Raw genomic sequence first — 26783 nt, forward strand, 5'->3', positions numbered from 1 at the left:
AAACGTGGCTTAGCGCAGTGGACTTAAGGTCCCGTCCTAGATAGTGAGGCCCTGCTCTGATTGGCTGATCAACAAGGCATTCAGGCCAGTAGCATTCAGTTGCCCACAGACACTGATCTAAGGTTTCATTTCACGGAATTGTTATAGTGAGCATTTGGGGAGGAGAAGCTGATCCTAGATCAATGCCAAAGGGAAACTTCAGAGATCGGGTAGGAGTTGACCCTAACACCTAACCACTGATACAGGGTCAGATCTTTTGCCGTCACTATAATGGTCAAAACTAGAATAACCAATCATCTTCAGGGTAATCTGATCCTAGATCTGTACTTAAGGGCAGGTTCTCCCACAAGTCAACTTCTATCCAGAGAAACACAGCAGTAGATGGGTGTGGTGGTGGAGAGGCGTGGGTGGTCGGTAGGTTTACCTTCGTGGTGCCGATAGGTGTAGTAGCCATAGTGATTCCCCCTCCCTAGGTGAGCAGACATGCAGAGGCGGCAGCAGTAAGACACAGCAGTAAGATCAGCAGTAAGACACAGCAGTAGGTAGTAGCGACAGAGAACACACCACAGGAAGCCAGGAGAGAGAAGACACAGCATGGGGTGTAAATGTTGCACCAAGGAGAAAACGCAGCGCCCTAAAACAAATCCCAGAATCCACACTAACACACACAGCCTTCACCTAAACCCTCCACACACCTTGAATCACTTTCCTGCAGAAAGAGCAGAGAACCCTTGCCTGGGAGACACACTCTTTTGTGGCAATATATGCAAACCTTCAAATCTTTTAACTACTAATCAAATCCCTGAGGAGGTTAAAAATGGTTCTGAGAGACAGGGTTAGTACACTGCATGGTTGTAAGGTTGGTCAGGGGAGCATGGAGAGAGGGGGTCAGTGGAAACAGGCAGCTGTTTGGGCCAGCCCATCAGTGAGGACTGACCATCGTACTGGACACACACTGGAACCAACACCTAGGCCAGGGATGGGCAACTGGTGGTCCGCGCCTTTTTGTAGAGGGAGGGGGACTCAGCCAGGGTCTCAACACTGGTGCTACTTCAAAATGTGGTTGTGCATCAGCAGTCAGTCAATTAGCCCATGTCAGCTATGGTTTGGGGGGTGACCGGTAAGTTAGCTGGACAATAGACTATCTAAACCTGTAGTAAGCATGGTCAAATTACCCATGTACATTGATCATTAGTTATATTAAAAACTGCTAACATTTTCCTCCACCCTAACAAAATATGTAGAATTGTAGAAAATGTACTAAAACTAAACATTTTTATCTTTGCTGTTCGGGGGGGAGGAGGGGGGGGTACCCAGACTCCTAATGATGAGTTCCATGTTTTTTGTGGCCCCCACCCCCATCAAATCAAATCAAATGTATTTATATAGCCCTGCTCACATCAGCTGATATCTCAAAGTGCTGTACAGAAACCCAGCCTAAAACCCCAATCAAAGTTGCCCATCGCTGACCTAGGCAATACGAGCAGCAGCTACTGTAGTCCTGAAAGCATTCTCTTGGTGGGAAAGGGAAGATACCTAGTCAGTTGTACAACTGAATACATTCCACTGAAATGTGTCTTCCGCGAGGACAGTTAGGCTTGGGAAGTATACCGCATAATGGAGCATTTGGAAAAAGCAAAAGGATGGTTTTTCAATACTATCAAAACTATTTATTTGAAGTTTTCAATAAATGTGAATATTTGTAGCTACTTAAGTTAATACCTGCAGTCAACTTGTGCAACTTCATTTCACCCGTCACATTATTTTACATCATGAAGCTTTCCATTGTTCCCCAGACCAGTTGAGCCAGTCACGTGTTTGTTTGTAAATAGCACAGCGGGAGAAATCGGGAGCTTGTCAGTCCATAGCGTTCTCTATCGGTGAGTCTCTGCTGTGCAGCACACCAGGTGATGAAGTTACACTTGGATGCAAAAAGCTATGGATAAGTTCTGTACAGCGGCCATTCTTTCCGGTCCTTCATAGTGTTTTTCCCCCTCAGTTCTTCTTTTCCTTCAGAAAAGCATGCACCACAACTTTGTTCATTTGCACAATTTGCCTCGTTCACTTTTGCTTGTAAATGTCCACACTCACCGAAAGTGATTCGGTAGCTACACTAGCTGTGCTTGTAAAACTTTATGAGCTGGATTTGCTCATCTTGCAATTCTTTTAAGTTCGTTTTCGCTCATTAGCATTTAGCTAACAGCTTCTATGTGAGTTCGCTATTAGTTGGTGCTAATTTTGTTAGCATTCTGATAATAGAGGTCCAAATGGGCTTTTCTTGCGTTTTTAGCGCCCCCTGAGTGCTATGCCGGTAATACCCTAAATCCCGGTATGAGAGAAGGACGGTATGACGATTTGAAAATCTGGATACCGCCCAAGCCTAGGTACAGTCGACTTGGCAAGAGATGCTTCTAGGGCCCACCTCACTTACCTTGTTAGAAGACAAGAGAGTTCAGGGCATCAGGTTTGGTCCATATTGCCTACCATTCCTCTACTGGTGTGTGAATGTCAATGCGCAATCACAGTGATTATACTGTTCTGTTAGCTATGTGAGTAGAATTAACTGTCTTACATACTGCAGTTCTGTACACGCCAGCATTTGGCATCGGCTGGGAATGTGTGTGTGTGTTCTTGTTCAACAGTGTGTGTGTCTACATATATATGTGATCTGCAGTGCGTGTGTATGACGCACCTGGGCTGAGCTCCACCAGGTAAGGCAGTTTCTCTGGGGGTAGAGACCCATGCAGGGGCACGTCCATGCCCTTCCCCCTGGGGCCCTTGTCCTCTGGCTTGCGGCCCTTCTTTGGCACGTAGTCTGGAGGTCTCTTCTTCAGCTGGAACACTAGGTCCCCTGAAACACCACATGCGTTATGACCCAGAGCTACCAGGCGAGGGCAGTATAGACAGGGGATTTCAGATAAAAACAATACAATCCTTACAGACAATGGACTATCCTCAACGCAACATGCAATTCATTAGGCCCAAATCTATGGATTTCACATGACTGGAAATACAGATATGCATCTGCTGCGCACAGATAACGTTTTCTTTTAAATGGGTGTCACAACGAGCCTCAGGATCTCGTGATATTAATTTTGTGCATTCAAATTGTCAAATCAATCAAATGCAATGTTGTTGTCCGTAGCTTATGGCCTTTTATTGTCCCCAGCACAAGGTGCAACTGTGTAACAACCATGCTGTTTAATCAGCCTCTTGATATGCCACACCTGTCAGGTGGATGGATTAGCTTTTCAAAGGAGAAATGCTCACAAACAGGAATGTACACAAAATTTAACAAAACTAATATTTTTGTGCTTATGGAAAATTTCTGGGATCTTTTATTTCAGCTCATGAAACATGGAACCAACACTTAACATGTTGTGTTTTTATTTTTGTTCAGTGTAGATTCACTATTAATTACAATGAGCTTTTGGCTGTGTATAAATCATGCAATGCTGTCAATGGAAGAGGTGCTGTAAAACTTTAGATACAAGCAGGATCTGAACGTATGATTGGGCCCGTAGTGCTGTGGTGTCCTACCTCTGTCGTTGGGCCAGTCTCTGAAGATCTGAAGAGGACACTCTGTATCGTCCAGGATGATCTCCTTCCCAGACTTGTCATCTGTGTGCTGCAGAACCACAAAACCACACCCATGAAACAACCACACATTCCACAGCAAATTCCAACTCAACCAAACAATAATTCACATAGAATACCTCATAAAGCTCATTTATAATGTATATAGGGGTCATAAAGGATGTGTACCAAACCAGCCTTTATAACATGATTATTGCACATTAGCATGTTAGTCAATAGCTGGCTGCTCTCCCTTTCCCTAAGAATGCTCCAGTTCCTCATGCTCCAGACATAACCTCTCTCCCTCCTACTCTCCACTCACTCTGGCTGTAGTGATGACCTGTCCAACACAAGACTCTGGCGAGGCAAATGCACTTTCCATGTCTGATCGGAGCATTTTAAATGTTTCCTTTTTTAATGACTCAGATGTATAAATGAGAGGCGGATGGAGGAGGGACTGAAGGAGGAGGGACTGCTTTAATGTGATTGGCTGTGACCGAGGCGGTCAGGCAGCAGGGATGTGAGGCGGCAAAGGTTGGCGCTGTAGCATGGAGATGTTTGTCACACGATGACAGGCGATATTAGGCCAGCCATGGTTCTGCTGCTCTGCTATCCCTACCCGGCAACCACACACACACAGCATCACATCTGCTGACCTGGCACTTTGGAGAAATGCAATTCAATTACTATCAAACAAAGGCCTGTGCCAACAGACCCCTTCATGCTTTAATCTGTCAGACCACAGGGAGGAGTGTGGCCGGCCAGATGGGAGATACGGAGAGAGACGGATGAAGGGAAGGAGAGAGGGAGTGAGAGCGACACACACACACACAGAAACAGAGTGCAGCCGGCTGATGAAATACTGTATGTAGGGTTTAAATAGGACCTAGGCCAGTTCCCGCAGAAACATTAAATCAGCTTAAAATGTGGCCCGGCCACACCCACCCTGTCCTCTAGTTCACCACGGAGACAAATTGAGGGGAAATCAAGCAAACATTCATTCATTCATTACTCACACCTCCATGTTCTAAATAGGACAGCATGGCGGTTTGGGGGTGGGTATTACACAAGGGTGACATAAGCTCCTCTTGTGAGGTATATGTACAGTGCCTTTAAGGAGTATACATAACCCTAGCCTTATTCCACATTTTGTTGTGTTACAGCCTGAATTCAAAATGGATTAAATGTATTTATTTTCTCACCCATATACACACACACACAATACCCCATAATGACAAAGCGAAAACATGGAAATACAGAAAATTAAATACAGAAATATATAATTGACATAAGTATTCACACCACTGAAGTCAATACTTTATAGAAGCACCTTTGGCAGTGATTACAACTGAGTCTATCTGGGTAAATCTTGGTTGTTGATCATTGCTAGGCAACCATTTTCAGGTCTTGCCATAGATTTTCGTCAAAAGTGTAACTCAGCCACTCAGGAACATTCACTGTCTTCTTGGTAAGAAACTCCAATGTAGATTTTGCCTCGAGTTTAAGGTTAATGTCCTGCTGAAAGAAAAATTCATCTCCCAGTGTCAGGTGGAGAACAGACAACCTCGATTTCCTCTAGGATTTTGCCTGTGCTTAGCTCCATTATTGAAAAACTCCCCAGTCCTTAAAGATTACAAGCCTACCCATAACATGATGCAGCCATGACTATGCTTGAACATATGGAGTGGTTCTCAGTAATGTGTTGTACTGGATTTGCCCCAAACACGCCACTTTGTATTCAGGACAAAAAGTTAATTGCTTTGCGGTATTACTTTAGTGCCTTGCTGCAAACAGGATGCCTATTTTGAAATATTTTTTATTATGTACAGGCTTCCTTCTTTTTACTGTCAATTAGGTTAGTATTGTGGAGTAATTACAATTTTTTTGATCCATCCTCAGTTTTCTCTTATCACAGCCATTAAATTCTGTAACTGTTTTAAAGTCACCATTGTGCTCATGGTGAAATCCCTAAGTGGTTTCCTTCCTCTCCGGCAACTGAGATGGAAGGACACCTGTATCTTTGTAGTGACTGGGTCTAGTGATACACCATCCAAAGTGTAATTAATAACTTCACCATGCTCAAATAGATATTCAATGTCTGCTTTTTTTTCCATTTTTACCCATGTACCAATAGGTGCCCTTCTTTGCGAGGCATTGGAAAACATCCCTGGTCTTCGTGGTTGAATGTGTTTGAAATTCTCTGCTCGACTGAGGCACCTTACAGATCATTGTATGTGTGGGGTACAGATATGAGGTAGTCATTCATGCAACTTATTATGTGATTTTAGCACGTTTTCACTCCTGAACTGATTTAGGCTTGCCATGACAAAGGGTTTGAATACTTATTGACTGAAGATATTTCAGCTTTTCATTTTTTATTAATTTGTAAGAAAATGTGAAAAACCTAATTCCACATTGACATTATTGGGTTTAGTTTGTAGGCCAGTGACAAACAACTCCATTTAATACATTTTACATTCAGATTGTAACACAAGAAAATGTGGAAAAAGTCATGGGGTGGGAACACTTTCTGAAGACACTATACAAACTTTTCACTTTTGTGAACTGTGCTCCCAAACTAAGAGAGTGTTCCCTGTAAAACTCTGACCACAAGTGGGTGTGTGATTTGATGATGCTATAAAACTAGAGATACAAGGTGAGAAAGGTGAGTCTGTCATATTGTATAACTGTGTACAGCAGTTGTATTCCAATTTAAGCTGATACACCATTTTTTCCCCAGAATTTCTGAGGACCCCATCCCACCCCAAATCTAACGACACAACCTTAAAAAATCACTATATTTCAATTTTACGTCAACAAATAACCCCATTACATTTAAATCTCTTATCAAAATGAAAAGAAACCAAAAAATACATTTAATAAAATTGTATTTTTCACATTATCTTACTCAAAAAGATTTGTATATTGTCCTATACAATAATGTGTACTCACTGTTATGTTCCAAAAAAAAAAAAATGTTTATTTTGACGACCCCGACTGGTGTACAGTAATATCTAGAACGGGGTATATACCTCTTAGCCAACGAGGTCCGGAGCCTGCTGGTTTTCTGTTCTACCCAATAAGTAATTGCCCACACCTAGTGTCTCAGGTCTAAATCAGTCCGTGATTAGAGGGAAGCAGTGGAACTGGCTTCGAGGTCCAGAGTTTAGTTTGAGGGATCTAGAAGCTTGGTAGGTGAGGCTAATATGGAGGAGTGATCACCAACCCTGGTCCTGGTGAGCTACATGGTGTGCAAGGATTTTGTCCCAACAGTAACAACCCTGATTTAACTAATAAACTGCTCATCTAGGGTGTGACGAGCTGAATCAGGTTGGTGCTGGGTTGGAATAAAAGCCCAAACCCCCTGTAACTCTCCAGGCCCAAGGTTGGCTTCCAATGGGGTAGAGTAACGTCTAGTTGTGTTGAATGGAGTGGTGTGGTGTGCTGACTCTTACCCTGGCGATGCAGTACTCCCGGGGGTTCTCCTTCTCCAGGCCGTACTTCTCCAGGGCCTCCACCACAGCAAAATCTGCCATGTCTGTCGTGGACAGCAAGATGGTCTTATAGGGGATATTGGGTTTCAGACTGTCTGCATAGATCCTCAACGTCCCCCCTAAGAGACAGAAACAGGACACTCGCACGTGTGAGCATATTCCTTGGATTATGTTAATCTATTAGAGATATTTTACTTTCCATTGTAGAAATATTCCATATAGCAGTATATCTCCCAATCAGCACTCTGACACACACACACACTTTATTTTTATCTTTCTCTCTCAGACTAAGCGCTGGCTCTGAGTTGAGTTAAAAGACAGGGCTGTAGGCCTAAACTGCTGGCCTATTTTACACAGGGCTTTACTCCTCTGGACTGGGACTAGATAGAGAGGAAATATGAGGAGGAACTGGGATAAAGGTTTATAGCTGTGCCAGAGAGGGGCATTTAGCTGGGAGTGAAGAGGCAGAGGCTGACCAGACCAGAAGGCTGAGGCCTCCAGATTACATAACCTTGGAGATCTGGGCAACACTCAAAAGGAGAAAGTCTGGGTAAAGAAGTGTCAGGAGGTAGAAAGTTGCCCCTAACCACAGAACTAGGATTAGATTACCCTAGATTCAAAACAATATTTGACTTCTTCTAAACACTACCAGATGAATGCCTTTTTAAAAACAGTTATGCCACCATAACCACTTGACCAAAAAAGCTTTGGGATGCAGAGGTCAGGCGGACCAATTTTATACGTCACTAACTATGGGAGAAGAAAAAAAAACTCCTGCGGCCATTTTTGGTGTTGCAGCTTGCTGTTCCTCCATTGGTTGGCAGAGGGCTGTAAGCCACAGGGAACAAGATGTGAGGACTGGCAGTACCAGACAGTGTGTGGTGTTCACAGAGGACATTGGCTAAAGCGGGTTAGAGTGGACCTCTGCTCTGACTGATCCAGGACTTATGTAATTACAGTATGGTGACAGGGTTCTCTCTACTGGTCATAGACGGGACACGACAAGAACCAGAGACAATGGCTTTTGGACTTCACTCTGACACAGACACACAAACGCACAGGCTCGGCTCTCACACGTGTCCTCACACTGCTATAGTCTGTTCAAATAAAATCTTAATAACACATTAAGTTTTTTTATTGACAGACAGTCAGGGTGAGTGTACCCGAGTCTGGCCTGCCGTCGCTGCTGCGGAACTCCTGCATCCGCTTCTCCAGTTTCTGCTGCCGCCTCCTCTTCATCACCACCTCAGGGTTGGAGATGGTCCTGGTGAAGCTGTTCTCTGGCATGTCCTTGTACACCTCCGCTGCCAGTCTGGAGTTCTCACTGGAGGAGCAGGAGAAATACATTCAGAAGTGCTCCATTGCTCCATTTGCTTTACCATGCATGTTAATACACTAGCAGGTGGATGTGGGGACGTTCTTCATCAATTATATCATTTTCAACCAGCAAGACTAAGTAAGGAAACACTATATAAAGCGTGTGACATTGCCCTCCTTACCCATCTTCTCTGCTCAGTGCTTGCTCATCTCCGTCAGCAATGTGCGCCTCCTTCTCTCGCTTCTTCTCCTTCTTCTTCTCTTTCTTGGAGAGTGTCCGTTTGAAGTTCTGGATCACTCCCTCCTTCTCCCTCTCGGGCCCGTTGCTCTGCGCCTTCTGTGGTGAGAAAGGGAACAAAAGAAAGAAAAAGAGTGAGAGAGCGAGAGAGCGGAGCGGTTACGATGGGAGAGGGTGTGAGGTTTGTTACTGAGGCAGTTCACTTAGTCTAAGTGTTTCATTTAGGTAATCTGTGGTATTAGGAAGTGGTTGGAAGGTTGGCTGAGGGCCATGTAGGATTCAGTGACCCAGGGCCTCCACACAGAGGGAAGTACTGGGGCCTACCTAACACCTAGAGTCTGAGGCCTGGGCACCACTCTGCCAGCTAGTCGATTCAGCTGACAGACAGAAAACAACATGGCCAGAGTTCAAACAAACTGGCAGTCCCACACATACTTAAGACTGGCATTTATAATGCTGCATATGTAAACAGAATAATAACCAGCTGACAAAGGATTTTATTGCTTTGGCGGCAGTAGTTTCGTTTTACCATTTCACAAAAAGCAGGCTGATAGTCAAAGCCTAATGTGAACTGACAGAGGCATAGAGTTGGCCATAGAAAGCAGAGAGAGAGAGAGCGAGAGAGTGGGCCTTTTCAGAAGGGATCAGTTGGAGTCTAAATCCCCATAAAGCATTAGATGTGTTAAAGCCATCCAGTGTTCCAGGCCTGCCCTGTCAAACGGCTGAGCATGGGACTCTTCTGATAGGACTGCCTCTCTTTCCACTTCCCAGAAGCACTCCAGACGCTTCTGATGTCCTAGTATGGTTAAAACACTCCAGACGCTTCTGATGTCCTAGTATGGTTAAAACACTCCAGACGCTTCTGATGTCCTAGTATGGTTAAAACACTCCAGACGCTTCTGATGTCCTAGTATGGTTAAAACACTCCAGACGCTTCTGATGTCCTAGTATGGTTAAAACACTCCAGACGCTTCTGATGTCCTAGTATGGTTAAAACACTCCAGATGCTTCTGATGTCCTAGTATGGTTAAAACACTCCAGACGCTTCTGATGTCCTAGTATGGTTAAAACACTCCAGATGCTTCTGATGTCCTAGTATGGTTAAAACACTCCAGATGATTCTGATGTCCTAGTATGGTTAAAACACTCCAGATGCTTCTGATGTCCTAGTATGGTTAAAACACTCCAGCCTAACAGCACTTTAGGGAGTCCTCTAGTAGCAGATACTTTTAGGAGAGGGTGTGGTTTAAGATCTGGTCCTCCTGCTATGACTGGAGTGATGAGTTACAGACCATTTCAGTCTGGGTAAGAGAATTGAGCTTGTGTGTGTGTGTGTGTGTGTGTGTGTGTGTGTGTGTGTGTGTGTGTGTGTGTGTGTGTGTGTGTGTGTACAAACGTGTATATTTTAGAGCTCTTTACTGCTCTCCTGGGCAGGGGCGGTTAAACTCTCACTGGTCAGTGTAGCCACCTGTACCAGAAGATTACACACATAACTCAATCATACATCTCAAAACACACCCACACACTACTTACTGCCTTTTAACACACATCTCAAAACACACCCACACACTACTTACTGCCTTTTAACACATCTCAAAACACACCCACACACTACTGCCTTTTAACACACATCTCAAAACACATCCAGACACTACTGCCTTTTAACACACATCTCAAAACACACCCAGACACTACTGCCTTTTAACTAAAGCCAGGAGGGAGAAGCATTTATTTGTCTGAGGAAATGGAAGCGAGGCTTGGGGCGCTGAGGTACTTGAAGTCAAGTGTTCCACTATAGAAAAACACAGTTGCATCTCTGGGGTGCTAAAGAGCACTAAAGAGGTCTCGGAGCAGGAGGCACTTCATTGTCAAGAGCCAAGATGGACATCAACACATTGAACAGCCTCTAATGAAATATAGACTAACAAGATCATAGTGGTGATGGGTGGGTATTTAGTTACAGTGCTACAGAGCCAGAGTAATCTGATAGTGTTATCATGACTGAGGTCCTGCTGTGCAGCAGTTGGAGTAGTTATACTGATGGCCACATCTAAGACTTGCCTGGGTCCACTATTATTTTTCAATAGTGTTACGCAAATTCACAGGAATCCACAAATCTCGGCATATAGCCCAGTACTTGGTTTAGCTGAAGCAGAAACAGACTGGAAGCCAGGCTAGCCTAAGGCTGATCTGCTCCTTGATGTTGTTGTTGTCACTCACCTTGGGGATGATGTCGTTCTCATTCTTGAGGACGAAACGTCCCTCGCGGTCGTCTTTGTTCCAGTTGAGCTGCACCACCAGTGGCTTCTCATCCAGGTCCAGCTTCCGTTCTTCTGCCAGAGAGGGGGAGACTACCACTTAACACCCCTATACAGCCAGCTAGCTAGGTCTGGGCTATATACACTCATTTAACATAAACATGGCTTAGAATAAGCTTAAGATAAAGTGTTCATGATTTACATAGACATAATGTGGTAGGACTGCGGTTTATAAATATTACTATATAAGAAGCTGGTCTAAATTAGCTTTCATGACCGCTGCTAGTGGAAAGTTCAAAGCCTGAACTGTGGGCTGTTGATCTCAAGTTCACATTAAGCACCATGGGAGTTGGATACTGCTCTCCTGTCTTCTCCCTACAGCAGGCTAACAGTGTTTGTCTAGTAACCCCAACAGAGAAGCTAATGCCAAGCAGATTGTCAAACCACATACCCAAACAACCCTCTTCAATACCCTTGGTCTAAGCTACTTACTACAGACCCACCCTACAAAATCCGCACCCATCCATCCACATATCCAACCATCGCCGCCCCCACACTCACCCCCGCTGACATGGACCTCGTAGAGGGAGTATTTGGGCGAGGAGAGCATCCTCATGTCGGGCCGGAACTTCTCGGCCAGCGTCTCGATGACATCCTGAGTGGTGGCCGTGGAGGACACGCGGATACACTTGGTGGCAAAGTTCCCTGCTACGCGGTCCTGGAAGTAGAAACGCATCACGCCATGGAACTCCAAGTCCTGGAGAGAGGGAAGAGGAGATGGAAGAGGAGAGAAAGGACGAGGTGAGGGCCTGTCCTTTACTTCAGAACTGGTGACGACCTAAGGGTCAAGTTTGTCTTTTTCCTTTCCGTCTCTCAAACACACCATGCAACACTGCCTTCGCATCTTGAACCCCCCCAGGTTTAGCCGATCACAAAGCTAGTCAAACGTACAGGCTACTTCGCTCTCATTCGCTGTCCGACAGAAAAGTATGAACAAACATCGCTGCAACAACTGTAGAAGGTATCAACTCAACTTCCTGGTTAAGAGAGTAAGCCTAAACCCCTGCTCTCATCTTCTCCTTGCACTGTGAAGTCTGCTGCTCCAGTCTTTTTTTTTAACATAGCCTTACTTTGACAGCAGTAAGCTACGCTCATAACCTGTAGCTGTGGATGATATTTGAGCGAGGAGAATAGATTTCTCTGGGACAAGAGAAAAGAGGACAGTAGCCCAGGGATAACTGTTCCTGTTTCTAACACCACGGGGAGCTAAGGGAAGAAGAGAGGAAGAGAGGAAAGAAGAGCCCGGAGGAACCTGCTCTCCTTTGTTTCAGGAAAATAGACAGGCAGGCGCTTCATACTGTAGCTCTGCCAAGCTACAGTTATTGTGTCTGAGGAACACGAGCTTAGCCAGGAAAGTGATAACGGTCACGTCTGTAATACCAGAGCACCCTTCAACAAACGCATCATACAGAGCTCATTTCCAACCACACCCAGACACTACTCCTGAACCTGATCATGTCTCAGACACAGACTGCCCATTGTCTCCCACAGGTAACTATGTGAGTTGCAACTATCAACAGTGTGCCTGTCATTTCTAGCTAAATCAGCCTTCTGTGGAGAGTTTATAGAGGATGTAATTGTCCAGTGTGTCCAAGGTCCAGTGAGTTAATTGTAAACAGGGCCTTAGAAGGGATTCAGGGTCAGGAGGACTGTGTGTGTGTGTGTGTGTGTGTGTGTGTGTGTGTGTGTGTAACAGCCAGCTCAGGTGCAGGCCCTGCAGGCAGATAGCAAAGCAGACTATACACTCCAGCGCTCCTCTCAGAGTCTGTTCAGCTAGAGACAGAAATAGCCTGCTTGACCACACAGGACCTTGTTGTGAGCACTGCACACTACAGGTGATGCCAGGGGCAACACAGAACCACATGATACTTATACCTCAACAATAAAACCCATGTGATTGTCTTCCCCTGGGCAGACCAGTATCTGGTCCAGTATTACATGTCCTCTGTCTCCATTCCCTCAGAGTGACATCAGCCTAACCCCAAGGACCAGAATCACTCATTCTCGGTCAATGACAGCGGGAGGAATGAATTAAGTCACGCCAACCAGAACAATGGACTCAGTAGCGTCACCGTGCGTTTCCTTACCTCAGAGAAAACTGCTTCCTAAAACCACCGCTCAATATGGTGTGTGTGTGTTAAAGAGAGAAAAAGAGTTGTGTGTAAGAGAGGGATATAGAGAAAGAATCCCACAAAGACCTTATTTGTGTTAGGAAAGTATTCAGACCCCATTCACTTTTTCCACATTTTGTTACGTTACAGCCGTATTCTGAAATGTATAAAATAGTTTTTTCCCTTCATCAATCTACACACAATACCTCATCGTGACAAAGCAAAAAGTTGTTTTTTTTGCAAATGTATTAAAAAAAATTACAACTGAAATATCACATTTACATAAGTATTCAGACAACAGGTGACCTTAATGAAATGCTTACCTACAAGCCCCCTAAACAAATCAGTTAAGAAAAATATGTGTTAAATAAAAAAATTGATAAGTGAAAAATAAGAAATAAAAGTAACAAATAATTAAAGAGCAGCAGTAAATTAACAATAGCGAGGCTATATACAGGCGGTACCAGTACTTTGTTGAAGCACTTTTGGCTGCGATTACAAGCTCGAGTCTTCTTCGGTATGACGCTACAAGCTTGGCAACACCTGTATTTGGGGAGTTTCTCACATTATTCTCTGCAGATCCTCTCAATCTCTGTCAGGTTGGATGGGGAGTGTCGCTGCACAGCTATTTTCAGGTCTCTCCAGAGATGTTCGATCAGGTTCAAGTCCGTCTCTGGCTGGGCCACTCAAGGGCATTCAGAGACATTCCGAAGCCACTCCTGTGTTGTCTTGGCTGTGTACTTAGGGTCATTGTCCTGTTGGAAGGTGAACCTTTGTCCCAGTCTGAGGTCCTGAGCGCTCTGTAGCAGGTTTTCATCGAGGATCTCTCTACACTTTACTCGATTCATCTTTCCCTCGATCCTGACTAGTCTCCCAGTCCCTGCTGCTGAATAATATCCCCACAGCATGATGCTGCCACCACCATGCTTCACCGTAGGGGTGGTGCCAGGTGACCTCAATCCTAACCTGTGACTGGGGGTCATCTATGGTTCATTTACAGACCCAGACTAGTCCAACTAGACACCTGGGAGAGCTGAGCTCACACACACCCTCCTATTTCAGGAAACCTGCATCCTGAGTCATGAAGAATCCCACCCACACACACTAACCATGCAGACAAACACACGTACCCGGAAACTATTTCTTTGAAGGTAGAGGACTTGACAAAGAGAAGGGTGAGAAGACAGAGATGAGGTAAGACACTACTCTGTGTGTGTCTGTAGTCTGCATGGTTACCGTGTACACTTATGGACAGGACCTCGGAACTATGAGATACCCAGCTAGCTCACATCCCCCCCAGGCCCGCCTCCACAGATAGTCTCCCACTTTTTGCTCATCTGACTAGTCTCCCTCTGACAGAGGCCTGGCCTGAGCCGCTTAGAGGTGATAAATCAGCTTCACTCCAATACAGCTCCTTTCATCCCTATACCCGCTTCACATTCCCAAATTCCTCCCTGCCTCCTCAGGCACAGCGTCAGTCTGATGATATACAGCCCCCATACCCCTCCTCCGTCCCGGGGCAGAAATATTGCTGCTGTCATCCCCACCCAGCCTTATGGAAAGTCATGTGGAGGAGAGAGGTATTATTAAAGAGTGGAATGGGGGATATTAGAGGGGAACCTAAACCGTAGCTGATATGGCCAGGGAGGCTTTCTGGACCTGCATGCTGGTAAAATCTGAGCCTTGTCTTTGGTCCAGGAAAACATGGACGGACAGCAGAGCAGACTGATGGGTTTGAGAGACCATGCTGAAGTTATTATATAGTGATGGGTCAGTCTACTTCACATACAGTCTGGCTGACATCAATCTACTAGCATCAATGCAGACAATATGCTAGAGCTTGAATGAAAAGCTCCATTCGTAGACACCTCAGAAAGCCTCTTTAAAAAAATAATTGGAAGTCTTTTGAAAAGTAGTATGAGAATTCCAACAAGCAAAAGGAGTTACATTACTACTTTTGTAATAGTAAATAGCTTTTCGCAACATCACAGTTGTCTTTCCAATTGAAATATACAACATGTAGTTGCCCATCAGCCAGCAGGTGGCACTGCCATGTCACAGTACACTAACTGTAACAAAGCAGTACTCTAAAGCTCATCACTCCATGATGATATTTAGATGTAAACAATCCCATAACGAATTCAGTCCACCCTGACTCCACCTGCCTATACAGTTCAGTACCCCTGAGACGAGAGCAGAGGAGTAAAGGCACTTCCATCAGCACTGGTACAAGTAAAACATCTCTCCCTCTGTCTACCTCTGGACCAGATGCAGGCTCACTAGTGGGCCAATGAATGTACATCTGGGGTTTTTATCTCTAGTTATAAACAATGTAGACAGAGACCAGCTTAATAAAGACTATATGATCATCTCTAGTTATAAACAATGTAGACAGAGACCAGCTTAATAAAGACTATATGATCATCTCTAGTTATAAACAATGTAGACAGAGACCAGCTTAATAAAGACTATATGATCATCTCTAGTTATAAACAATGTAGACAGAGACCAGCTTTATATGTATGATAATAAGATCTGTCCAACGCAAGATGTGGCCTTTCGCAATCCTTTATGATCTGAATGATTGCAATCCTAGTCAGACGATAAACCCACTGCCCTATAAAGCCCAGTGGATAGCTACACTAGCAGAAGTAATGCTATGTTAACATGACTTGCATTGGCCTGATTCATCTGACATGAGAAACCTTCAGCAGAAATACAGGCAAGAGGGACCTATATGGATGAACCACATTTTATAGACACATACTGTACATCCCACCACATCCATGACGTTTCACTCTGTGGCCCTGAGACAAGGGGCCAGCGGTGGGGAGAGGCAGGGGACTAGTAGAAGGGTTGTGCGTACTGAGCCTCTGGACTACAGAATGGGACAGACATGTCTGCTAAACAGAGGGGCCTGACACCATTTGTATGGTAATCTGACTGAGACCCAGTCAGATCTGTACTGGAGCAGTGGGGAGATGGAGGGATGTGCCGTAGTAGGCTAACTGATGGACAAACAAAGGCCAGAAAGCATGTGACAAAATGGAACATGTTTAACAATTAAAACAGCAAAACCGCAATTATTTTCTGTTAAAACGCTAAGAAAACTGTATAAAATGTCCAACTGTTAACGACGACGTAGCGGTGGGGAGTAGACTCCAAAATAATTGATTCCTCGACTTCTTACACGTTGACTCCCGGTGTCGACTCCCATTTCTGAGTGTCAAGATTTGATTCCTCTAGGAATCGACTCCTAAGATTCAATATTTTAGGAACGGAGACTGATTAGTTGTTAGTTGTAATGTTTACTGTACATTTTTATTGTTTATTTATGTTTATTATCTACTTCACTTGCTTTGGCAATGTATACATATGTTTCCCATGCCAATAAAGCCCCTTAAATTGAATTGACTGATTAGTTGCCGTACTTTCGAGAACACAAACACTCGCATCTTTCATAGCGAGCTAGCGAGGGACGGAGAGAGAGGAGGGTCACAGTATAGGCAGGTCGGCCACCAGACAGCCAGTCTGAACCGTGCACTAGGACTATCTGCAATCAAATGCTGTATTTCGCAATGGAATGCTGCATCAATCAATTTCATGTCTCGCAACTTCAATAAAGCAAGGCCTGTCATCAATGAATAGGCTAGAATATTCTACACGCAACTGACCACAGACTGAACCCCTACTGGCATCATTAGCGAAGAGAAAGAGCAGTCGAGCCAGCGCGAGGCTGTGTTGCATTAGTGGAAACCAAGACTGTTCTCAGGGCAGGTATGCCCGTTTTGACTAGCAGAAGTTACTTTTCGTAGCAGGTTAGGAGAATTAGAGGTTAATGTAAGGAAAGGGTTAGCTAAAATTGTCCCCGATTACGCGACAACCAGGCCTGTCCTGAGAACTGTCTTGGTTTCCACTAATGTAACGCTGCCAGTGCGAGGGAGAGAACCGTGGTGCACATATGTCTTGGTAACCTGTATCCTTTTTGAATGCCTCGCAAATTCACTAAAAGTAGCCCAAAGTTCGCCTCTGGTTTTATTTAAATGGCACACTTTTCCCGAGGCCTTTATATCCAATCGTCTAGGTCGTCTATAACAAGGGAAATAATGTTATGATAACTGGACTGTGATTTTAACTTTGAGGAAGGGAGAAAAAATGTCAAACGTTCACACCCCTAACGGCCAGCCTATCACATCTGTCAGGCTAACTGATGGACAAACAAAACAGCCTGCCTAGGCCATCACTAACCACTGCCAGGCAAAGCACTGGCCCTGGTCACGTCACCAGAGCTCCAAGGGCTACACAGGAGGGACTGGAGAGAGAGAAGGGAGTGGTTGACATGGTAACAGGGTTAAACCACTGCCCCTGCTAAACCTGTATTTGGCATAGTAACAGCCAGCAGTCAGGTCAACCTTTGTCAAGACCAATATTCAGGGCCTGAAGACACACAGTCATCTATTCTCAGCAGCACCTTCCTTCTCCTCCCTCTCCATGCCCTTTCCTCCTCAGCATGAAGCATGCCGGGAGAAATCACCGTCTTTCCTCATCCAGCATGAAGCATGCCGGGAGAATTCACCGTCTTTCCTCATCCAGCATGAAGCATGCCGGGAGAAATCACCGTCTTTCCTCATCCAGCATGAAGCATGCCGGGAGAAATCACCGTCTTTCCTCATCCAGCATGAAGCATGCCGGGAGAAATCACCGTCTTTCCTCCTCAGCATGAAGCATGCCGGGAGAAATCACCATCTTTCCTCCTCAGCATGAAGCATGCCGGGAGAAATCACCATCTTTCCTCCTCAGCATGAAGCATGCCAGGAGAAATCACCGTCTTTCCTCCTCAGCATGAAGCATGCCAGGAGAAATCACCGTCTTTCCTCCTCAGCATGAAGCATGCCAGGAGAAATCACCGTCTTTCCTCCTCAGCATGAAGCATGCCAGGAGAAATCACCGTCTTTCCTCCTCAGCAAGAAGCATGCCAGGAGAAATCACCGTCTTTCCTCCTCAGCATGAAGCATGCCAGGAGAAATCACCGTCTTTCCTCCTCAGCATGAAGCATGCCAGGAGAAATCACCGTCTTTCCTCATCCAGCAGAGTTGTCAGTGTCCTGGATTAACACGACTGAATGAGGGTGTCAAACCACACACACACACACACACACACCTTGTCAGCAGAGAAATGGAGGGGTTAGAGAAAGCCACGTTACCACAGACCTAGAATCAGCTGAGGCAACCTGATCCATCTACTGCTGTTAATCATCCACCATCACCACAGCAACATCCAACCCAGCCCCATCCAGCTCCCTGCACACATAGCATGGATGCTGTCCCTCTTCCTCTCTCTCTCTCCCTCGCTTCCTCTCCTCCACTCATCTCCCTTTCTCATGTAAGACCAAGTCTGCCAAGCAGCTGGCTGGAAGGAGAGCACTTAGCAGGCAGATGATTGGCTGGGTGGGAGGAGAGTAAGCAGGGTAATGGCTGGGTGGGGTGGGGGGGCAGGCAGGCAGGGTAATGGCTGGGTGGGTGGGGTGGGGGGCAGGCAGGCAGGGTAATGGCTGGGTGGGGTGGGGGGGCAGGCGGGGTATTGGCTGGGTGGGGTGGGGGGGCAGGCGGGGTATTGGCTGGGTGGGGTGGGGGGCAGGCGGGGTATTGGCTGGGTGGGGTGGGGCAGGCAGGGTATTGGCTGGGTGGGGTGGGGGGGCGGGCACGGTATTGGCTGGGTGGGGTGGGGGGCGGGCAGGGTATTGGCTGGGTGGGGTGGGGGGCGGGCAGGGTATTGGCTGGGTGGGGTGGGGGGGCGGGCAGGGTATTGGCTGGGTGGGGTGGGGGGACGGGCAGGGTATTGGCTGGGTGGGGGGGCAGGCAGGCAGGGTATTGGCTGGGTGGGGGGGCAGGCAGGCAGGGTATTGGCTGGGTGGGAGGACAGGCAGGCAGGGTATTGGCTGGGTGGGGGGCAGGCAGGCAGGGTATTGGCTGGGTGGGAGGACAGGCAGGCAGGGTATTGGCTGGGTGGGAGGACAGGCAGGGTATTGGCTGGGTGGGAGGACAGGCAGGGTATTGGCTGGGTGGGGGGGACAGGCGGGGTATTGGCTGGGTGGGAGGACAGGCAGGGATTGGCTGGGTGGGAGGACAGGCAGGGTATTGGGTGGGGTGGGGTGGGGTGGGGGGACAGGCAGGGGGTGGGGTGGGGTGGGGGGGACAGGCAGGGTATTGGGTGGGGGGGACAGGCAGGGTATTGGCTGGGTGGGGGGGCAGGCAGGCAGGGTATTGGCTGGGGGGGGGGCAGGCAGGCAGGGTATTGGCTGGGTGGGAGGACAGGCAGGGTATTGGCTGGGTGGGAGGACAGGCAGGGTATTGGCTGGGTGGGGGGGACAGGCAGGGTATTGGCTGGGTGGGAGGAGAGGCAGGGTATTGGCTGGGTGGGAGGACAGGCAGGGTATTGGCTGGGTGGGAGGACAGGCAGGGTATTGGGTGGGGTGGGGTGGGGGGGACAGGCAGGGTATTGGGTGGGGTGGGGGGGACAGGCAGGGTATTGGCTGGGTGGGGGGACAGGCAGGGTATTGGCTGGGTGGGGTGGGGGACAGGCAGGGTATTGGCTGGGTGGGGTGGGGGGACAGGCAGGGTATTGGCTGGGTGGGGTGGGGGGACAGGCAGGGTATTGGCTGGGTGGGGGGACAGGCAGGGTATTGGCTGGGTGGGGGGACAGGCAGGGTATTGGCTGGGTGGGGTGGGGGGACAGGCAGGGTATTGGCTGGGTGGGGTGGGGGGACAGGCAGGGTATTGGCTGGGAAACGTATCACAGCTTTCTCTCTCTGCTTTGCATGAAAGGGAAATAAAGAATTAAATCATCCTCCCCAAGGCTCTGACTGGACAGACTGGAGAATCTACACAGCTACTGTAGGGACAGGGACACGCGTGGAGAAATAACATACTTTGCATACAACACAGTGACAGTGCTGCTTAACTAACAGGCATCATGGTTTTAATGCATTTTGAGTCCTGCTGTGACGTGGTTAAGAATGAGAGCAATATGCAGCAGCAGATTTGACTCCGGCAATGAGAGGCTAGATTGGGTCTTAACTGAGCCCAGCACATGAAAGGGCAGAGGCTCAGTCAGTCAGTGAGCTGGCTGAGGTTTAAAGGAGAGAAGGAAGATTCCTCTCTGTTATCTCTTCTCTACAGCGAGGCCAGATTAGGCATCTCCCAGGTGTTCTTGATCAGATAGTGACTGAGGGGAGAGAAGTGCCTGTGAAATGTAATTGGGTCAGTTTACATAGAGGAGGGCCAGAGAAATGCCCTGTATCAACACCAGTAAACACAGGCTGAGATATATAGAGAGATACAACATGGGGCAGTGACCCTGCCACGGACATACCTATAGGATATCTAATGATTTCTATAGTTCATAGCAACTTCTTTTTGAGAGTGTAGACCTGTAACACCCATCGTCTTCACTCTTCTTCCTCCTGTCCCTCTACAAGTCCTGTATCTGCTTGGGCCGAGGGATCAGTCTGATTTAAGGCAACAATATCAATTATCAACTCACCTATAAAACATGGAAATTATTATCAGGAACTCCATATCCATTTTTATTTCCCACCCCCACAGTATTTGTTTATTAACAATGCGGTGGTTTTGCCCACAAAAGAGATAGGTCCCATCTGTCATAGTAGTTGCCAGGCAGATGATGCCATGGGGAGAGACACCCAAAACCTCAGACAGAAAGTTATAAAGCCTCAATAGAGTCCCTACAACAACCCTTCAACTCTCAACTCCAGACCAGCACTGAAAAGTAGTAAATAGCAGAGGATCAACCCTATATTTATCTCTGTTTCATCACTGGCCTTGTCCTTTATGTAGAACGGTGTTTTGTAGTGGGAAAACAAGGCTAATACTGTCTATAATCCTGTGTTGGCTAAAGTATGGACAGTGTTCTCTTTTCCAGAGAAGAAGAGAAGGAAGAGAGGAAGAGAAGGAGAGCACAACTGATGCAGGGGCAAAGCTACCATCAACCCTCCTCCTCCTCTTCTAGCTGTGGAGACAGACGTGTGTGTCGGAGGAAGCGGACGGGACGCGCACACAGAGTGGAGAGTGAGTGAGTGTTTATCGCAGACCTGCATTAAACATGACAGGACAGGCTGCAGAATGGACAGTGTGGTGGAGTGGACAGACTCACAGCCTTTCCAGTCAGTCCATCAGCAGTGCAGTCAGAGCACCTCTGCACTAGCATGCTGTCAATCCCTCAAACATTCTCCACACATTCTCCTGTCGTTACTGAGCCATCGGGATTGTTCTGATTTACGCTCAACTCTGGGTGAACCCAATTCTCCAGGAGTGGAGGCTTTTTCTGCTCCATCTCCCTCCACTGAGAAAGAATAGCAGTCAGAGTGCTTGTTGACAACACACTGCTGGACAGGTGGAGCGAAATTATATCAATCTAACGCCGCCTATTTCCAGTGGCCAAAATAAGTCTTGCTCATAATCCATTACAGCCAGCTCAATGTAACTTCCATCATGTAATGTCATTTGGGGCCAGGTAAATCACTAAGTCCCAATCAATTAGGCTTCACTGGCCTCTATAGATTCTAAATAGCTTAATCTGTTATGAAACCACTAGTCTGCATTTTCCCTAATGTGTCCAATGGGCCATAGGAGAGCAGCACATTATGCTTGGGGCAGTAGTAGCACCTAATTCTCCCGGAGCAGAATTCACAGTGTGACACATTGGACACAGTCCCATGCCCGTGAAGGGGAGGGGGGCTAGGGGATAGGATGAAGAGGCCCCAGGGGGACTGTGGCCGTGAGGCCACTGGACCAGGCATGGATGAACAGTCAGTTCTCTGGGTCAGAAGGAGCTATAGGACCAGTGATTTAACACCCTACACAGCAACTGTTAAGATCCCACTGGATCCCACTTCAACACCAACTGTCATTTGGACAGGAAGGAACTAGTCTTAACCAGCATATCAACAGCGGTGAGGAACACACTTGTCATTACAATTGAGAAGGCAGAGCATAGGACAGCGAAGGTTGTAAATAGAAGTCAGACAGCCCTGATGCTCTTGATGATGGACTGGTGTGGTGATGGAAACAGACAGACAGACAGCCCAGTCAGAGTAGCCCGTCTCCCTCACAGACAGCAGACCAGAATAGCACGGCAGGCCCAACCCAGAATCTGTAGCCCTGGCCTGTTGGCAGCTGTCAGCACAGCGTGGGAGACCTCTGCAAAGACAAGTCTGCCACACACATTCACACCACTTGGTAGCACATCTCTGGGCTCAGCTGATGTCACTAGCCTTGTCACCAAACACTATGACACGGGGGCCACTAGCAGGTGAAAAACGGGGTGCAGATCAATCTTCCCTCTAAGCTGCGCGATGGAGCGAGAAGCCCCGAGAAGCCCCGAGAAGCTCCCCCGGGACTAGTGCTCAGGCCACGGAGAGAAGCACGAGATTAAACTTAACTTTCTAGAACAGTGGTCACCAACCGACATTCCTAGTCGATCGGCCAACATTTCTGTAAAAAACCCAAAGATAAAGCCTTTTGTTCTTACTCAGCACTGTCAACACTTTGTATTCAACATGTTTATGAGTCATAAAAAGGCATGTTTTTCCTATTTCCACTCAGTGCTACAACAAGCACTGCAGCAATAATGAACGAGCAGGAAAGCATCTATAGGCTTGCCTTGTTATTAGCGGCTTGGGTCTTTTTTAATGTCGAGAAATATTTCACTTTGTTTATAGGCGTAACAACAGTAACTTGTGCAATAATGCGGTGCGACTCGAGTTTCACCATCAGCTGGAAGACGGTGTCCTTTTTGGTCAGTGTCAGTGGAGAGGAGGGAGAGAGGAGGGACGTCGAGAGATGGTCAATCTCAGCAGAGGGAGAGATCAGCAGACTGAGGGGTCCATCAGATGCAGGCACCATCAGCCCAGTAAAATAAAAAGCTAATTATTTAAACGTATGCTCACTCAGTTGTGCCTCACGAGTAATACAACAACGTGATCGTACAGCATACCTCAAAATGTTGTCATTGAAAAAAAAACGCCTGATATGCAAGCAAAGCCAATATGGGGTGATAATGTATTGGGCCTATAGCTTACTGCAAACGTTATTGCTACAGTAGTGTTTTTAATTGGTTAATGTTGCATAGGCTTACATACGTCATGTAAAAAACAAATCTGAGCATCTCATGGAATGTAGCCCTACATTGAACACCACACATTGGCTGCTACTGAAGGCTGAATGATCCATGTTAACAATGCTATTGGATGCATTTTCTACCTTGTTTTTGATGGTTGGCCACTCTGGTAGGTCTATGATCAAATAGCCACAGTAGTCTACTTAGCTAGTAGGACAACAGCGTTCACAGTAAGCACGCGCTGGAAGTTGCACAGAATTTTCATAACGTTCAAGTTTGCGCTCAGCAGACCAGACATGAGCTCAGTACCAACTTCTTTTTTAGAGAATATTGCTGCAGGGTAACGTGAAGCCATCTTCTTCAGGCGTAGTCATTTTGCGTTATGTACTGCCTCCTGCCTTATACGCTGCTCAATTTAGAATGAGCAGTTGGAAACTACATGTACCAATACACCAACAAGCTGTTACACCCCTACTTCATCAGAATCTGTCCCTGTTCATTCAATGTAGCCGGCCGTGGGCAGTAGTAGTAGTAGTAGTAGTAGTAGTAGTAGTAGTAGTAGTAGTAGTAGTACTAGTAGTAGTAGTAAACAGGCCAGAGTTGAGGTAGCTGAGGAGGAGGAGGAGTCACGTGTTCGCCTGGCATGGCCTTAGCGTAGCGGTCTAGCCTAGCGTCTGAGTCACACTGGGACGGGCCTGAGGAGAGGCGGGAAGGCTAATCCTCATGTCTGAGCTGCAGTCTGCATGAGAGGAGGAGGGAGTTAGCCCCCTCTCTTTCTTTCTTTCCTTCCTTCCTTCCCTCTCTCTCTGTGTAGTACAAAGACCCAGGCTGGACCCCAGCTCAAACGCACTCGCTACGTAATAAACAAGGTCGTTTTCTCCAGCCGTCTGTATGTTAGGCTGATGGCCTAACTCATTTTACTTCATCTCAGAGCCTCTTAAAATATAAAATCATCCCATCTCCTGACCCCCCCCCCTCCCTCCACCTGACAATACTCTGGACCACCTGCTATTCTCATAAGATCCATCTAAAAACGTTGCTCAGAGTGTGTGTTTGTTTGGCTATTTGTCTCAATTTTGTCTGGGCAGACGAGGCATGTGCAGCTGTACGGCTACCACATCTGGGGTCCCATCTGTCAGAACCACAGTCATCACGTGCAGCTTGGCCTTGTCACTTCATCATAGGAGGAAGCAGCTAATCAAATACAGTACAACCACAAGCAAGAGGAGCAATCCTGAAGCGTTGCTTAAATCAGGGGCCAAGCTCTTAAGGAGTAGCTTGTTTCTAGCTGGTCTCAGGATTGGGAACATTGGAACTAAGCCAGCCTTGAGCTGACTGTTGTCCCACTAGCGTGACCTGAAGAAACTACAGTAGTGTTTTCAGTGCAGTGACCCCCCCCTGACCTCCATAAGCCCTGCCCTGGGCTTATCACACACATGACCTGGGAGGTTACCGTGTGTACCTCAGAGCACAGAGCACACTTCCCCCTCGTCCTGTTAACCCTCCAATCAGGTCACAGGGTTGGGTGTGGCGCTATTAACGCCCTGCTCTCAGCAGAGCGAAGGGACTGGCAGAAACAGATCTAGGATCAACCTAACCATTAAAAGGAATAACACAAAACAGCCAGTGCTGCTTCCTTCTGCAGCTGAGGCCTGGAGTGGGCAGGGCCCTGGTTATTGGAAATCACTAAATCTGATTAGAAGCCCTGTTCTGTTTGTGTACCTGCGCAGATTAGAGTCCCTGGAGTCTGGCTGGCTAGGCCTGTGCTCTGCTGGGTCTGGCGTGGCAGAAGGTGCTGCTGGCTCACCACCCGGCCCAGGGGGAAAAACACAATGACGTGAAGGTCAGCCGTCCAGCACCAAGGGTTAATACCCAGAATAATCATTCCCCGGGAAACACAGGCCTGTTATTACTGGTTGCTGGCCTGGCCTGTGTCCAACCACCTATTCCTCTGTTTTTCTCTTCCCATCTCACTTTCCTTCAGTCTCTTTTCTTCCTCACCCTCCATCTCTCTCTCAGTGAAGGGGCCAGGCGAAGGGTTGTGTGCAGTAAGTAGGAGAGGCATTCCCCTCTCTCTTGCATGCTCTCCACTGTGCTGCTCAGTGCTCGTTAGGACAAAACTCTCCCATCATGCACCACTGCACCCTCATCTCTGCACACAAAATAACCAATAGTTACATTTTATTGTCCGGGGAGAGCGAGCAAAAGGGGAGAGCGAGAGAGAGAAAGAGAGTGGAGGAGGGAAGTAGAGAGAGCTGCTTGCCCTGACCCCAGGACTCATTAACACGGCCTGGAGAGGAAACACAAACAGGAATGTGGGAAAGAGATGGTAGAGGAGAAGTGGGGACAGAGAAAGACACTAGCAGCCCCTTCTCTTCCAACCCTACATCTAACAAGGCTGCACTGGACTGGGGTTTTCATCACCCTGCTATTAAGGCGAAGGTGAGACAGGCCCGAGAGAGAGAGAGACAGGCCCGAGAGAGAGAGAGAGAGAGAGAGAGAGAGAGAGAGAGAGGCCAATGTCCTCAACAGGCTAGGCCTGGTGACCACTGAGACTTAGAACACACACAGCTAATGCTAACAGACACACACACACACAGCTAACACACACCCACCCACTGTTAACACACACACACACACACACCGCTAACACACCCACCCACTGCTAACACACACACACCGCTAACACACCCACCCACTGTTAACACACACACACACACACACACACCGCTAACACACCCACCCTTTTTTTTAGGTGGTAGATCAGCTTTAATATTGTGGATAGATTGTCGCTTCCATCAATGTAATTGCCTGCATCATTTCCAATCCACCATATATTTTTGGGGTATATATATTATTTTTTGGTGGGTGGTAAAAATTTTAAATATATCTCTCCATATACATACAAACCCTACCACCCCTCCCCCAATTGGAGTAAACTAATAAACAATAACACAGGCTTCTACCTTCAGTTTATACATATTATACACATTTTACAGACAATCTATTTTACAATAGTTATATTTTGTTTGTTTTTAGTCCTTCCTCTATTTGTCCATCCAGTTTGATTTGTATTTTTAACTGTGCTATTTCACAAAAGTTCTGAACATACATACATACATACATAACCAATGTAAAACATACGGGGTATCTTGTTATTAGTCCCACCCTTCGGCTCCATTCAACCCCTCCCATCTATCTCTCAACATCATCCATTTCAGATTTCTATTTGCCATATATATATTTCAACTGTGCTGTGATGCTTCATAAAAGTACTGAACCTTTCTATTCTCAGTTTCTACAGATTGTAAATTAAAGATAAACATTTTTGCTAAAATAATGATTATATTATTGATTGATTGACTATGACTTTCCAAATCACCCAGTATTGCTATCTGCAGAGTTACATATGGACAATACCAAAATAAATGATCTAATGACTCTGCCTCCGCACAGCTGCATCTGCAGAGCTGGGAAGATTGTATCCCCCATATATATATATATATATATAACATTCTATTAGTTGCAAGAATTTTGTATAGTAATTTAAATGAAAAAATGTGAAGTTTTGAAGCCTGCGTTGTTTTGCATG

At 46.7% G+C, this 26783-nt stretch overlaps 1 protein-coding gene across 20 annotated transcripts in view; it reads right to left on the minus strand.

Annotated features, from left to right (window-relative positions):
* afdna (afadin, adherens junction formation factor a) overlaps positions 1 to 26783 on the minus strand; it is a 135380-nt gene that overhangs the window by 62873 nt on the left and 45724 nt on the right. For 12 of the 20 annotated variants that reach the window (XM_045695701.1, XM_045695696.1, XM_045695704.1 and 9 more), the window contains exons 2-9: positions 11445 to 11640; positions 10846 to 10958; positions 8570 to 8724; positions 8234 to 8394; positions 7032 to 7189; positions 3541 to 3628; positions 2693 to 2851; positions 425 to 469 (exon numbers count right to left, since the gene is read on the minus strand). In XM_045695701.1, coding sequence (XP_045551657.1) covers positions 425 to 469; positions 2693 to 2851; positions 3541 to 3628; positions 7032 to 7189; positions 8234 to 8394; positions 8570 to 8724; positions 10846 to 10958; positions 11445 to 11640 — 1075 coding nt within the window. The remainder of the gene's footprint in view (positions 1 to 424; positions 470 to 2692; positions 2852 to 3540; positions 3629 to 7031; positions 7190 to 8233; positions 8395 to 8569; positions 8725 to 10845; positions 10959 to 11444; positions 11641 to 26783) is intronic. The other 8 variants (XM_045695695.1, XM_045695708.1, XM_045695713.1 and 5 more) reach the window with 3 other exon arrangements.

This window comes from Salmo salar, chromosome ssa15 (genome assembly GCF_905237065.1).
Source record: "Salmo salar chromosome ssa15, Ssal_v3.1, whole genome shotgun sequence".
NCBI classification, from domain to species: Eukaryota; Metazoa; Chordata; class Actinopteri; order Salmoniformes; family Salmonidae; genus Salmo; species Salmo salar.